This window comes from Cibotium barometz, chromosome 6 (genome assembly GCF_041138505.1).
Source record: "Cibotium barometz isolate CiBa-2024 chromosome 6, ASM4113850v1, whole genome shotgun sequence".
NCBI lineage: Eukaryota > Viridiplantae > Streptophyta > Polypodiopsida > Cyatheales > Cibotiaceae > Cibotium > Cibotium barometz.
The window spans coordinates 56617257-56631516 of record NC_141051.1 but is presented as its reverse complement, the minus strand read 5'-3'; the positions used below and the strand labels follow the sequence as shown (position 1 = coordinate 56631516).

Below are 14260 nucleotides of genomic sequence, written 5' to 3'. Positions count from 1 at the left end.
AAATGAAAGATGACAAGCCCTAGAAGATAATGGGCGTATATACAATGCACGGGGGAAAAAACCTCCTAGTGAGGGAAAAAGTGCCCCGGTGGTCCTAAGTGTGTTCACACACATCACTACTATAATATGGTAACAAGTCGATAGATATTCTCAATGAAAAGCCGAGCTAACTCTAGTGTTTTCACTATGGTTTTAGTCAAAATAAACTAAGACATCTTGGTCAACCTGTCTACTACAACCCAAATGGCATCATGGCCTCGGCTAGTTGTAGGCAGACCTACAATAAATTCTATCTGACCATCACTCCGGGGGTGGGCAGCCGTGCTCATGCTACCTTTTGAACATTGCTCGCCCCAGAAGTGACTATTAAACTTCTGATCTCTATCACTTACTATATTGGCTGGCAACCCATAGAGTCGATAGATATTCTCAATGAAAAGCCAAGCTAACTCTAGTGTTTTCACTATGGTTTTAGTCAAAATAAACTAAGACATCTTGGTCAACCTGTCTACTACAACCCAAATGGCATCATGGCCTCTGCTAGTTGTAGGTGACCTACAATAAATTCCATAAAGATGCTTTCCCACTTACCATCAGGGATATCTAAGGGTTGCAATAGCCCGCTTATCTTAAGATACTCAGCCTTATTGACCTCGCATTTTTGACAATGCAAAATATATTCTTGGACATCCTTGTGAAGTCCAGGGCAGTAGAATTGCCTTCTCACTAAGGCATAGGTCTTCCTAATTCCAGGATAACCTGCACTTGGACTATCATGACACTCATAACGTATTTGGCACCTAGTGTCGGAGTCCGAGGGTACACACACTCTTCCTTTGTGTAACAAGTACTTATTATCGATGGAAAAATGCTTCCAACGATTAAGCTCGTCCCTAGAAAGAGAAGAGATGGGTGTGGAACTATCATCTGCACACTCGCTACTCTGCGGAGTGGGAGGGATCCCTGTGTGTAACACATTTCCACACCTTTGCATATGACTGATCATGTTCACGCTTTCCTTTGAGTGAATCTAAAAATTCACTTTTCAACTCCGTGAAACTCAACGAGTTGACTTGAGGCATGTGACTTAAGGTATCACCCACGACATTATATCGGCCCTTGTGATACCTTAATTGAAAGTCGAATTCTTGGAGTATTTCTACCCACCGGGCTTTACGACCTTTCAAATTAGTTTGAGTTGTCAACCATTTGATGCTCTCATGATCAAAGACAATCTCAAACTTAGCACCGTAGAGATAATGTCTCCACTTCCCTAGAGTGGCATAAGGCTCACGTTCATACGCAGAATAATTCTGATGAGCTCTATCCGACTTTTGGCTCTCAAAAGCAACCAATCTTCCTCCTTGAAGAAGCACGACACCAACTGTATGGTCACTAGCATCCGTTTTAACCACAAATGGTTGATTAGGATCTACTATTGCCAACACAAGTGCGGTAGATATGGCAAGATTAAGACAATCAAAACTTTATTGTTGGTTAGCACCCCAAACAAAGTTGTGACCCTTAGATTTTAATTGGTATGTCATTGGAATTGCTAACTTAGCATAATATCAGATGAATTTAAGATAGAACCTTGGCAACCCAAGGAATATTTGTAATTCCTCTAGAGTGGTTGGATGAGGCCACTTAAGGATTGCCTCTACTTGCACGATCCATCTGAATTCCCTCTACCGAGATTATGTGACCCAAATAATGGATCTCTGAGGGAAAGAACTCATACTTTCTCTCTTTAGCGTAAAGTGCATTTTGCCATAGCTGTTGAAAAGTCAAGCTTGTATATAGCTGGAGGATAGCACATGGGTGCTGACAGAGTAACAGTATGGTAGATGGATATTGTGTGGTGTGTTTATGACCGCGTCCAGCTGGTCATGTGTGGTGTGGACATCACATTAGGTTTACTTTGTAGTGTGGACATAACACTATGTTGTGTTCTCCTTTGTGTGTGTCAGAGAGATGATGACTATGGCTTCTCTCCTTCTTTATAATTGATGGATATGGATTAGGGTTTGCTTCTCTTGTGTGTGCTCCCTCCTTCTTCTGTTTTTTATCATGGTATCAGAGCCAAGAGCTCATTAGTTGTGTTGTGAGAGTGAGTGAGAGAAGAGGGAAGAAGAAGAAGAAGCTGTGAAGATTTCCATTGAAGCTGTGGAGCAAAAGAAAGCTATGGAGCTCACCTCGGTTACAGATCTGAAGCTTGGCCTAACTGGTAAGAGTAGCAAAACTCCCTTGAGCGGATTGCAGGTGCCAAAGAGCAGGTTCAGTGAAGATTGAAGTGCATAAAGCAAGCAGAAAATTTCTGGTTTTGAATCTTTCATGGAAAGCTTGTGAAGGAATGTATTTTGTCAAATGTATTGGGGCAAATACAAAGGAAACACAGAGGTTCTCATGTATTTTGAAAGGGCACATGTATTAGCAACACTGGAGCAAACCATTGCATGAAACATTGATGTATTTCAGGAGATTTGTGAAAGAAAAATTCTGGTTTTTTTGACTCTTCCAAAACATAGAATATATGCCCCGTGGAGGATCAAATGTGGCAATACTACTCAAAATTGGAGCTTGCCCTTCATACCCATGATGCATTAGGTCATAACTAAGGATCCTATCAACTCAATGGTGATAACCCCTCTCTCCTAGAGCCTCAGGAGAGCAGGCGGCACATTTTGGAGCAGGTTCTTAGACAGTTTGAAAAGTTTTTGGTCTAACTCACTCATTTGAACATCAAACTTGGTGCCTTAAAGCTTGGAGTGCTTAGCAAAAGTGTGATTGAGAGTTGTATTACATTTAGGGCAGCTCATGTGATGTATTTGGAGCTCATTGAAGCTATTTATCAGAGATTTGCAGGTTTGCAGAAGTTCTGTCCAGAAACAGAGCATTACTAATCAAGGCATTAATCCTTGTCTATATCAAATTGGACTAATTCCTTTGGTACAAGCATGGAGCTATGAGTTGCTAAACTTTTGATTCAAAAAGTTTTGAATTTTGATCAGATTTGAAGGAGATAGAGCACTTTTAGTGAGAGGTGGTACCTGACATATGCAGAAAAAGGCAAACCAGGGAGCTACAAAACTTGGTGGTTCTCACTCATCTTGAAGAATTTGATCAAACCCTTCTAGGATATGTTGGAGCAATGTGTTATGAAGCCAATGAATGCATAAAAATCAAATTTGAACAAGATTTGAAGGAATTTGAGCAAGATCTTTGACTGGTTCTCTGGCGAGAAAAAAAAACCAGAAATTTTTTTGTGAAGAAGTATCATTTGTTTTCAACCTTGATCGAGTATACATTGTTGATGAAGCATTGTGGGATCTAAAAGCACATATATTGCAATCATTTGATGTGATTTGGAGAGATTTGGAGCATTACAGGTACTTCATACATTGTGATCAAAGGGGTGCATCTACTACCTTGAAAACATGGGAGATGGTCCGATACAAATTGTTGGAGAGAAACTTGACAGAACTAACTTTCAAGTGTGGAAGTTTCAAATGAAGAATTTTTTGAAAGGCAAAGGTTTATGGAGTCTCGTGTCGGATGAAGACCCGGAGCCATTCCTACCTCCTCAACCAAATAATGCTCAGTTGGTGGCTCACAAGCAATGGGTAGAGCGGTCTTCGAAAGTGTTGCATTACTTTTCAATATGTGTAACAGATGCCTTGCTTATTCACATCCAAGATGCAGATACACCGAAAGAAGCATGGGATATATTGTGCCGAATGTATGAGACAGACACTGGTGCAAGGAAGATACAACTAAAGCAACAGATTCACAGTGTAACACGAAGGAATAGGAGTATACATGAGTATGTTCAGGAAATCAAGGGTTATGCAGATTCACTATCATCAATTCATGCCCCAATGGATGATGATGATTTGGTTGCCCTCACATTGCGTGGCTTAGGCAAAGAATACAAATCTTTTGACACTTCCATCTCAGTAAGGTTGGGAGGAATGCCAGACTTTAATGAGCTTGTGTCATTGCTCATTGTGGAAGAATTAAAGCTTGGACTTGGTGGTATGAATATTACAGGTGGTGCATCCTCATCCAGTAATGATGAGCATGCAAGGAATCAGGCTTTTTACTCATCTAGAGGCTCTCGAGGCAGGGGGAGATTTACCCCTCGAGGCTGTGGAGGACCTGGTTGGAATGACAGGTCTACTCAACCACAATCAAATCAGAATTTTCAGAATTCACAGTCATCATTTGGACCACGTGGAGGTCGTGGATTTCAATCCCATAGGGGGAGAGTTGGAACAGGTGCTCGTGGTAGAGGACGATGGCAAGGTCCTCAACAAAATTTGAATGGGATTGAATGTCACTATTGTGGTAAACTTGGACATATGGCAAAAGATTGTTACAAAAAGCAGAATGATGTCAGGAATGGAAGACCACAACATGGAAATTATGCATCTACTAGTAACAATGATGGGAGTTCAAATCATCTTTTTGCAATGAAGCACATTATGGGGACAATGGATTCTCAGAATGCTGGAGATGAGTCATGGTATATGGATTTGGGTGCCTCAAACCACATGACATGTCATGGTGAGTGGTTTGAGAAGATGCAACCATTGGGTACAAATGGTTACGTGGTCACAGGAGATGATACTCAGCATCTTATAACACATGTTGGCAGTGTGCCTTTGAGGATGCATAATGGAAATGTGAAGAATATGTCAGAAGTGCTATATGTACCATCCATTACAAAGAATTTGGCATCAGTAGGCCAAATGGTTGAGCAGGGACTACAAGTAAGATTCAATGAGAATGTCTGTTTTGTGGAAGACTTTAAGCATGGCTGTAGATTGATTGCCAAGGGCAAGAAGGAAGGAAGGTTGTTCAAATTGGATGCAGGCATACCAGAATTGAGCTCAGCCATGTTTTCAAAGAGCAATGGGATTGTGCAGGATATTGATATGTGGCACAAAAGGATTGGACATGTCAATATACAGAGATTAAAGAACATGCAAACAAGAGGCATTGTCAGTGGATTGCCTAGATTCAAATATGATGGACATATGCATGTTTGTGAAGCCTGTCAATTTGGAAAGCAGGCAAGGTTGAGGTTTCCTAGAGAAGGAAATATGAGTAACAGGCCACTTGAGATAGTACACAGTGATGTATGGGACCCTACACAAAACCCATCTATCAAAGGCAGTCTATACTATGTGACATTCATAGATGATTTCAGCAGGATGACATGGATATACTTTCTGAGAGAGAAGAGTGAAGTGTTGGAAAAGTTCATGGATTTTAAAGCTCTTGTAGAAAAGCAATATGGCTGTTGGATTAAATGTTTGAGAACAGATGGAGGTGGTGAATACACCTCAAAAGCTTTTGAGCATTTCTTGAGGAAGCATGGAATAAGAAGACAGTTGACTTGCAGGTATACACCTCAGCAGAATGGTGTGGCTGAGAGAAAGAATCTAGAGTCATATGTGAAGTGGCAAGGGCAATGCTCAATGAAAAGAGCATGCCAGATTACTATTGGGCAGAAGCATGTGCTACTGCAGTGTATATTCTGAACAAAACACCTACAGAGCAGCCATTCATGGAAGCACGCCAGAGATGCGGCTTGCAGGTTAATTGCTTTATCTACCACAGAGGCAGAGTACCGTGGAGCAGCCATAGCTGCATGTGAGGTTATGTGGTTGAAGAAGTTGCTAGACGATGTCAGGTTACAGAGTGATATGAGAGTTGTCATTCATTGTGACAACATGAGTAGTATTCAGCTTGCTAGCAACCCAGTTTATCATGCCAGGACCAAACACATTGAGGTCCACTATCATTTCATCAGAGAGAAAGTGCTAGATGGGCATGTTGATTTGACATATGTACAGACAGATGAGCAGGTTGCAGATATCTTTACCAAAGCACTAAGGATAAGTTTGAGTATTTCCGTACTAGATTGGGAGTCCTAGAGATGGACATGTCGAGAGCAGGTTGATTTGACATATGTACACACAGATGAGCAGGTTGCAGATATCTTTACCAAAGCACTTGGTAAGGATAAGTTTGAGTATTTCCGTACTAGATTGGGAGTCCTAGAGATGGACATGTCGAGCGTGAGGGGGAGTGTTGAAAAGTCAAGCTCGTATACAGCTGGAGGATAGCACATGGGTGCTGACAGAGTAACAGTATGGTAGATGGATATCGTGTGGTGTGTTTATGACCGCGTCCAGCTGGTCATGTGTGGTGTGGACATTACATTAGGTTTACTTTGTAGTGTGGACATAACACTATGTTGTGTTCTCCTTTGTGTGTGTGAGAGAGATGATGACTATGGCTTCTCTCCTTCTTTATGATTGATGGATATGGATTAGGGTTTGCTTCTCTTGTGTGTGCTCCCTCCTTCTTCTGTTTTTTATCAATAGCAAGTTGAATACTAATCGTATGTGTTGCAAATGCTCTTCCTCTCGGTGCCACTAAAGATCAAAATATCATCAAGAAATACTACAACGAATCGACCAAGATACACGCATAAAGATTCTCTTCCTCGGTGCCACTAAAGATCAAAATATCATCAAGAAATACTACAACGAATCGACCAAGATACACGCATAAGATGCTATCCATAAGCATTAGTTAGACCATATTTGGTACGAAAAGCTGTCTTAGGCACATCCTCCATGTGGATGCGAACTTGATGATACCTTGACCTTAAGTTAATCTTGCTAAGGTATTGCGCACCTAACGGATACTTATTCTTTATCATCGCGATTGCATTCAAACCATGATAGTCCATGCATAAACGTATAGACCTATCTTTCTTCTTCACCAATAAAATTGGTGATGCCCACACAAATTGCTAGGCCTGATGAAGCCCCTAGCGAGGTAGTCAGCAAGCTGACGCTCTACCTCACTGGCTTCACTAGCGCTAAGTCGATATGAAGGCTTACAGACTAGTTAGCATCCTTGAGCACTTCAATGGCATGGTGGACATTGCGCTAAGGAGGTAAACCAGACGACAAGTCACTTGGAAACACATCGTGACATTCAAGTAAAAGACTTTGCAAAGAATTAGAAACTTGTTGAGTGAGCTTAGGAAAAATTTGAGTTTGTTCATTATTATGCATAACACTAACATGTTGTTCACATATGATAGAATTGAGAGATTTAATACTCAAACTGGAATTAAAACCACCACCACTAGCATCATCATGAGACAAAATTGAAGGAGACATGTAACACAAAAATAGATTTTCTATTTCATGAGCATGTACAAGGCGGTCCACTTCAGCAGAACAAATGAGTGAAGATGGGGGCACATCGTGTTCACCTTGCAAACAAACTTGTTTACCATTGAACCCAAAATCAAAAGTATTATCTAGATATCTACGAGAAAGAGATGGTCCTAAATGAAACAACCATTCACGACCCAAAATAACATCAGCTCACATAATATGCATAACCTGAAAATCTAAGTGCATTTCATGCCCCTGAATATTGACTGGTACTTGCTTAACCACTGTGTCCCATACGTGCTTATCATGCCCATTAGCAAGAGATACCATGCATTTATGATCATAGGGCTTTGTGGTAATTTTTAATTTTTTAACCAAGTGATAATTCAGAAAGTTATGTGTAGCTCCATCATTAATCATGACACGAACTCTTCATCCATTGATGTGTCCATGTATCTGAACTAAATCATAAGGCCCAAAAGAGGGTACCCACATCGTAGAGGTTACATAACACTCATGTGCGGCATCGGTATGACATACTTGAACTTCAAAAAACTTTTGAGAAGCTTCAAATGGCAAGACTTACACCATGTGCAATGCCTTACTACCGCCCTTATCGACATCTTTGCAATGGTTCTTTGCACAATTCTATTTATCATGATCAGTATGATGTAAATAAAACATAATTTTTCCTTTTTAGCTCGCTCATAATCTTGCAGACAAGGGGCCCCTTGGCCTTCTTAACTGTATCATTAACTTGTTTGCCCCCCTTCCGTAAGTTTGTTCCCCTTAGAACTATGAAAGTCAGATGCTCTAACCCAAGGTGTCTTGGCCTTGCGTTTCTTCTCAATATTATCATCGAAGATCTATGCACTTTTTATGGCCTCTTCTAAAGTTTTAGGATATTGAGTTTAAACCTTATTCTTATATTCATTATCTAGACCATGTAAAAAACCGCGTACTTTTTGAAAATCATCCAAACCTTCGAGCTTGAGAATTATCTCGCGATACTTAGAAATATATTGAGTCAACGTAAGACCTTCCATCTTACAGTCGTCCCAAGCATCCTAGTTGGCGATCTTTCTTGTTCTCAGGTAAGAATTCTTTCTAAGAAAGTGTCTCAAAAGCAGCCCATGTTGTAGGTTGATCACTCTCGTTGAGGCTCATCCACCACTTGTAGGCCTTGCCCTCAAGCGTGAGACTTGCATCAAGAGCTCGAACAGCATCAGGAAACCGCTTCAAAAGGTGCAAGTCCGTCCACTTTTGTAAAAAAGTGTTCTCTACATCTTTATTACACTCCTTCTCTTCCCCGTGGAACATAGGAGGCTTCATGCTCTTGAGCATAGCTGCCACTTCCTGATTCCCGGGTGTTTCGGTGTCTTAAGTTGACCCCCTAGGAGTAGATGCCCCTGGAACATCAACCAAGACACTCCGAAACCTTGAACTAGTGACCAACTGCTTAAGAGTCTCTTGCATGGTCTGTAAACTTTGAATTTTGTTCAATACGTTGTGTGCGTGATTCTAATAAAGTATGTGCATGTAAATCCACAAATCAGTGATCACCCACATCTAGATCAGCCACCATATTGGTATCCAAAGATGGATGACTACCATGCTGCTGACCCTCGGGGTTCTCGAAAACTTCAGAGGTCATGGTAACAAATCAAATTTGTATATAAGATGAAGACTAGTACCTGACTAAAACCAGCTCGTCTTACTCTGTTAATTGCTCTTCGCTCTTGTGGACACTCCTCGGTGCTGGAGTCGTGGTGTTGCTTCTCTCCTTCCACTGATACAAGAGAGAGAGATAGATGCTTCTCTCCTTCCAAATGTGAGAGCGCAACGAGAGAGAAATAGAGGTGTTGTTTCTCTCCACGGCTGTATACAACAGCTTAAAAAAAAAAATCTTGGCCGTCGACACAGCGTTACTGCTGTTGTGTGGCCGGCTATGCAACGTGTTGAAACCAGCCATGCTATTGCTGCAGCGCGTTGTCTAGGCTATGTGCCCGACTGTGCTGTTCGCTACAGACGTACGTGGCCGACTGGGTGCTCTTGTGATGGTCTCCCCTTACACCATGCTATTGAACGGAGGTGGGCTCGCACACTTGCTCTTCCTCACAATTATGGTGTGCCGGTTGTACAACGATTGAAACAACCGTATGCTATACACGCTTCTTCTTCTACGACTATGCGCAACTTCTTCCACGGGGGGTTGATGCAAACTATGGTGATGGTGGCATAGCCTGCTGTGAGATTACGCAGAGAAAGCGAAGAATGGAGATAGAACCATGCTCTGATACCAGTGTGAGATCAGCCACCATGCGACCTCCATGAAACTTGCTAGAAGAGAATAGGGCAACTCTCCACCCACCAACCGCTGGATATAAGAATCCTAGCCGCTAACTATAGCCCTGGTTGTCCACACTAGTGTAGACTTCCCTGAACCGCTCGACTCCCCCTAGTCCTGACACTCGAGCACCCGACTATTTCCAGTTTAGACATTGGATGGTGGCACTAGATGGTGACAAGTGTGACCATTTGGTTAGGAGATGGTTTATATAGACTTGGCACTCTGCCAAGTAGGATTTATGAGGAGAAGCCGTTGTGGTGGCACCTAGGCACCCAAAAATTTCCAGTTTAGACATTGGATGGTGGCCAAGTGTGGCCATATGGTTAGGAGATAGCTTCTGTGGCCATATGGTTAGGTGACACTTTGCCAAGTAGGATGCATGCTTATGCAGGCCATGTGACCGCATTAGTGAGTGCTGGATAGCAAACCGACACATTATTCTCGGGAGGATATGGTACAATGTTGGAGGAGATTCCCTATGAACGGTCAAGATGCGTGAGACCGACAGGTATCGGGAGAAAATTGGAAGCGACCGGCTACAGGCAGTGTACATACTCGTGCACGAAAGGAATTTTATGGAAAAAAGAAATGACAAAAAAGTACAAACAGCAAAGGGGCAGGAGGAGGAGAAGAAGACAATCAAATACAGTAAGCTTATTATCATCTCCATTCATCGCCAAATCCATTGCAGAAGAAGAAGAAGAAGAAGAAGGGCTTGCCGCAGCAGAAGTTGCAGGTGAAAGCTTCATCGCTAAAGCCGTTGCAGGTGTCCAGGTAAATTTAGCTTACCATCACCGTCCATCGCCATTGTTTCTTCATCGCCATAGCCATCGCAGAAGAAGTATAAGAAGAAGGAGACGATATCAGAATCAGAAGCAGAAAGCTTCATCGCCATATCCAGTGCCGGGGCCATCGCCTCCCCTTCAAAGGCCCAGGTATGGTTTTTACGTTTATTTAGCTTCCTCAAATGCTTCATTCATGTGTTCTTTCTACCATAGATGCACTATACGCCATATCTATCTTTCGATTCAGATACCGCTCGGAGACCTCGCTTCAAAGGGTTAGGTCTCTGCACTGCATTTTGAATTACTTGAATTCCAATCAATCGCTTGCCAGGAACCATGCGTAGTGGCTTTTTGAATGCCTCTTCACCTGATTCTCCTGCCTCAAGCTTGGATAAAGGCAGCCGTAACAAGAGGAAGTTTAGAACCGATCAACAACAACAGTCTGCTACCTCGCCTCTGCCAACACCAGTGTGTGGTGATGGTAGTAAGATCGTTGTGAATGTTAGTGAGACCTGCAGCAGTGGTGCCATGGATCCTCGATCCCTAAATGTCGCAGATGCTAATGGATGCTACAACAGTGGACAACACATGATGCTGTCGGAACACCTTAACCCTCCTAGCATTTATCCTACGCTTGGAAATGTGCCCCTCTCTCACTATAGCTTGCAGACTGGTTTTCAACACTTTCAAGATGGCCAGGAGCATGGCGAGTCACCAGAGGATTCAGATTGGGATCGGTTCTTGGAAGCCCAGCTAGAGGAGATTTTGTTGAGCTTGCTGGATGTTGTTTACAAGGATGCAGTGAAAAAGATCACTTCTTGTGACTTTAACCAAGAAGATGCACTCAATGCAGTGCTGAGAAATGGGAGATGGAATGGGAGGGATGCTCTTGCCGGCATAGTGGAGGGTTCATTGGCATGGTTGCAGAATAGTGAAGCTAGAGGCAGAAGTGCAGAGCCAGTTTTCTCAGATCTGAAAGAAATGGAGAGTTATGTGCTGGCAGAGATGATTTGTATGCTAAGAAAGGTCCGGCCTTATCTGAGTAAAGGGGATGCTATGTGGTGCTTACTTATGTGGGACCTTGATGTACTCCTTGCATGCACCATGGAGGAAGATGCTATGCCGTCGTCTCTCAAGGATGGAAATGAATCGACTGTAGTGCCATCACAGTCAAGAGGATCTTCTGATCTGCCATTGTCAAATGTGCCTCCTACTGGTGCTGTGAGTGCTATCCCTTTACCCCAGCAAACTCCCCAGCTGCCACAGGCAAAAGCACAGCCTTCTAATTTGTTAGTAAGCTCTCATAAGGATAGTCGCTCTGCTTTTTCTACTCCAAGCTTTTCTTCGTCTCTTGTGGGCAAGGTTGCAGTAGCATGCTCCAAGGGGATTTCTGCCAAACCCTTTCTTTCCAAGACAGTACAAACCCCAACTACCTTTTCAAATAGTGAAGCTGTAAGTTCAACTCAAGAACAACAGTTACAAAATGCGGGTTTCCTGAATTCTTATCAGCTTTCTTTATCGCAGATCCCAACATCAGAGGAACATGCCACAAAGCTTGGATTGTACACTTCCCAATGCGCCAATGGACCACAGCATCTTGGCAAGTGTCATAATTGGAAGCCTGGCTGTCTTGTTCCTAACATCAGCATGCTAGATGCATCTCCAGTACACTCTCGAGAGATGCAGATGGTGCAGGTTGCCAGTCCTCAATGTATTCCTCAATGCTCTGACACCATGGCAAGAAGCTCTTTGTCAGGGCCCCTCCAGCCTGATTTTGCAGATATTAAGTTGAAAGGCAGAAACAACATTTGCCCAGGTGTGCAACTGCCAAGTGATAGTAAGCAGCCAGTACAGACAGACCTCCAGATAGGGAGCACAAGCACTTCTCCTGGCTGTCAATTGTCACCAAGCATAGCCTGGATGACTTCAAATGCTTCTAAGCATGTGGGCACCCTTGTTTCAAGTGGACCAGAGCTTTCTCTGGCAACAGCTCCCCTAGTGGGCAGTGCAAGCACAGAAATATTAAGTGACTCTCAAATCAACAGTTTAAAAGATGAGATGTCCGTCAATTATACGAACCATGGTGTGTCAGTTAGTCAAATTCTTGGGTGCATCAATTCAAATGCTCAAGAGAGGAAAATGGATATGCTCTGGCAACGTGTAGAGTACCTCAAACCTCAACTTCAAGGTTGGACTGATTGGGCACAGCAGAAAGTCATGCAAGCTGCTGGGAGGTTAACAAAGGACGCTGCTGAACTTAGAGCTCTCAGGCAGGAAAGGGATGAATACATGCACCTCAAAAAGGAAAAACAAGCTTTGGAAGAGAGCACTGAGAAGAAGTTGGCAGAAATGAAGAATTCTTTGTCTAAGGCGGAAAGTCAAGTAGAGCGAGCTGAGTCAACTGCATCGAGATTGAAAGCTGAAAATGAAAAGGTAAGAAAAGAGATGGAAGCTGCAGAGCGTAGTGCTGCTGAATCTGTCTCGGTGTGTCAAGAGGTCACTATAAAGGAGAAGAAATCTACAAAGAAAGCTCAAGGGTGGGAAAAGCAGAAGTTAAAGCTGCAAGGTGATCTGGCTGAGGGAAAACGACACCTGTCTAGCCTCTTGGAACAGCTTTCACAAGCTAAGGAACAACAGCAACAGGCAGAGGTTAGCTTTTCAGAACTCTTTCCTCCTCAAGGTTCATATGGTGAAGGTCTGAAATGCTTTCTTCAATTTGATTTTTCCTTATTATTTTTCCATATCGGCTCTCTTAAAGATGTCTAGACTCTACACAGATGCACTCACTTGATGTATACTCAAATATATGATAATTTTTTGTCCTCGAGTTCTCTGAGCCTTTGGTACTCAATGACACATCATAGGTATTTTCTTCATGCTAGGAGGATGGGCTTGACGCTTTTGGAATGGCTCAGGTTTCTATGCTCTCTGAAACCTCTCTGTCTGTACTTCTGCTTGTAGGTAAGATGGAGACAGGAGAAAAAGGCCAAGGAAGAAGCATTTCTGCATGCAGAAATGGAGAAGCAAGCAAAAGAGCAAGTGGAGCGTTCTGTCAAGAGGAGGGAAGACAGATTGCGAAGGAAATCGGAAACAGAGTCCCAGCGTTACCGTGATGAAGTGCAAAAGCTCGAGAGCGAGATTGCCAGGGTCAAGTTGTCGTTGGGATTGCAGCCATCAGCAATGAGCTGGGTAAATGGCTCTGGGATGGTTTCTAGTAATTTGGACACCTGCTCTGCAGAAAAGCTGAAACGAATTAATGCAAGGCTGCTGTCAGAGATAGCAGACTTGCAACAGTCTCAGAAGGACATCCATCGTGATCGAGAATGCGTGATGTGCTTGACTGAGGAGATGTCTGTGGTGTTTTTGCCTTGTGCACACCAAGTACTGTGTGTCAAGTGCAATGACCTACATCAGAGACAAGGTTCCAGAGACTGTCCGTCTTGCCGAACCCCTGTTCAGCAGCGAATTCGAGTTTATGGAGTTAGGTCATAGGGGTATAATGTCATTTCCATTTAAAAATAACGTAATGCTTCTGTTTTGGAGCACCTGAGGCTTGGAAAGAAACTGCTTCACATCAGAGATAAGTGTTGATGTTTGAAGCTGAACGCTCTCTGCTTTCATCTAAATAAGAAAAGGGATTATGGTTGATCAAAGTGTGCTGGCGATGTCATGATTTCTACTTCATTTTTTCACCATTGTTACAAGCTTCAAACTTGGCCTAGCAAATTGAAGGGAACAGACTATTATTTGCTAGTAGGGATTTGTCATGGGTTTGTTTGGAATGCAACGGCTCAATGTTGGCATCTAACAGTAGTTGGTTTTAGATGCACTTTCCCCCGTAGAAGGTGAAGTGCTTTAGATTACCATCTCTCTCTCTCTCTCTCTCTCTCTCTCTCTCTCTCTGTGCATGTGCTTCCGTG

General features: G+C 42.9%; 1 protein-coding gene across 5 annotated transcripts; it reads left to right on the top strand.

The window, feature by feature from the left end:
• The first annotated feature begins 10156 nt into the window (after window positions 1-10156).
• LOC147637886 (putative E3 ubiquitin-protein ligase RF4) lies at window positions 10157-13993 on the top strand. 5 transcript variants are annotated; one of them, XM_086799716.1, is made up of 4 exons: window positions 10159-10490; window positions 10672-11792; window positions 11865-12989; window positions 13302-13993. In XM_086799716.1, the coding sequence occupies exons 2-4, from the start codon at window positions 10677-10679 to the stop codon at window positions 13830-13832; spliced, it is 2772 nt and encodes a 923-aa protein (XP_086655842.1). In that variant the 5' UTR covers window positions 10159-10490; window positions 10672-10676; the 3' UTR covers window positions 13833-13993. The 5 variants fall into 5 exon arrangements, with proteins under 5 accessions (XP_086655843.1, XP_086655839.1, XP_086655842.1 ...); XM_086799715.1 differs by having other exon boundaries at window positions 10588-11792; XM_086799717.1 differs by having other exon boundaries at window positions 10157-10490; window positions 10588-12989; window positions 13307-13993.
• Window positions 13994-14260: the final 267 nt, after the last annotated feature.

What these genes read in the sequence shown, in the direction of transcription:
- LOC147637886 (XM_086799713.1), top strand. Translation starts at nt 10,677, where the DNA reads ATGCGTAGTGGCTTTTTGAATGCCTCTTCACCTGATTCTCCTGCCTCA. An exon ending in AACAACAGCAACAGGCAGAG is followed by an intron (nt 12,990 to 13,301) that starts GTTAGCTTTTCA and finishes TTCTGCTTGTAG; the next exon opens with GTAAGATGGAGACAGGAGAA.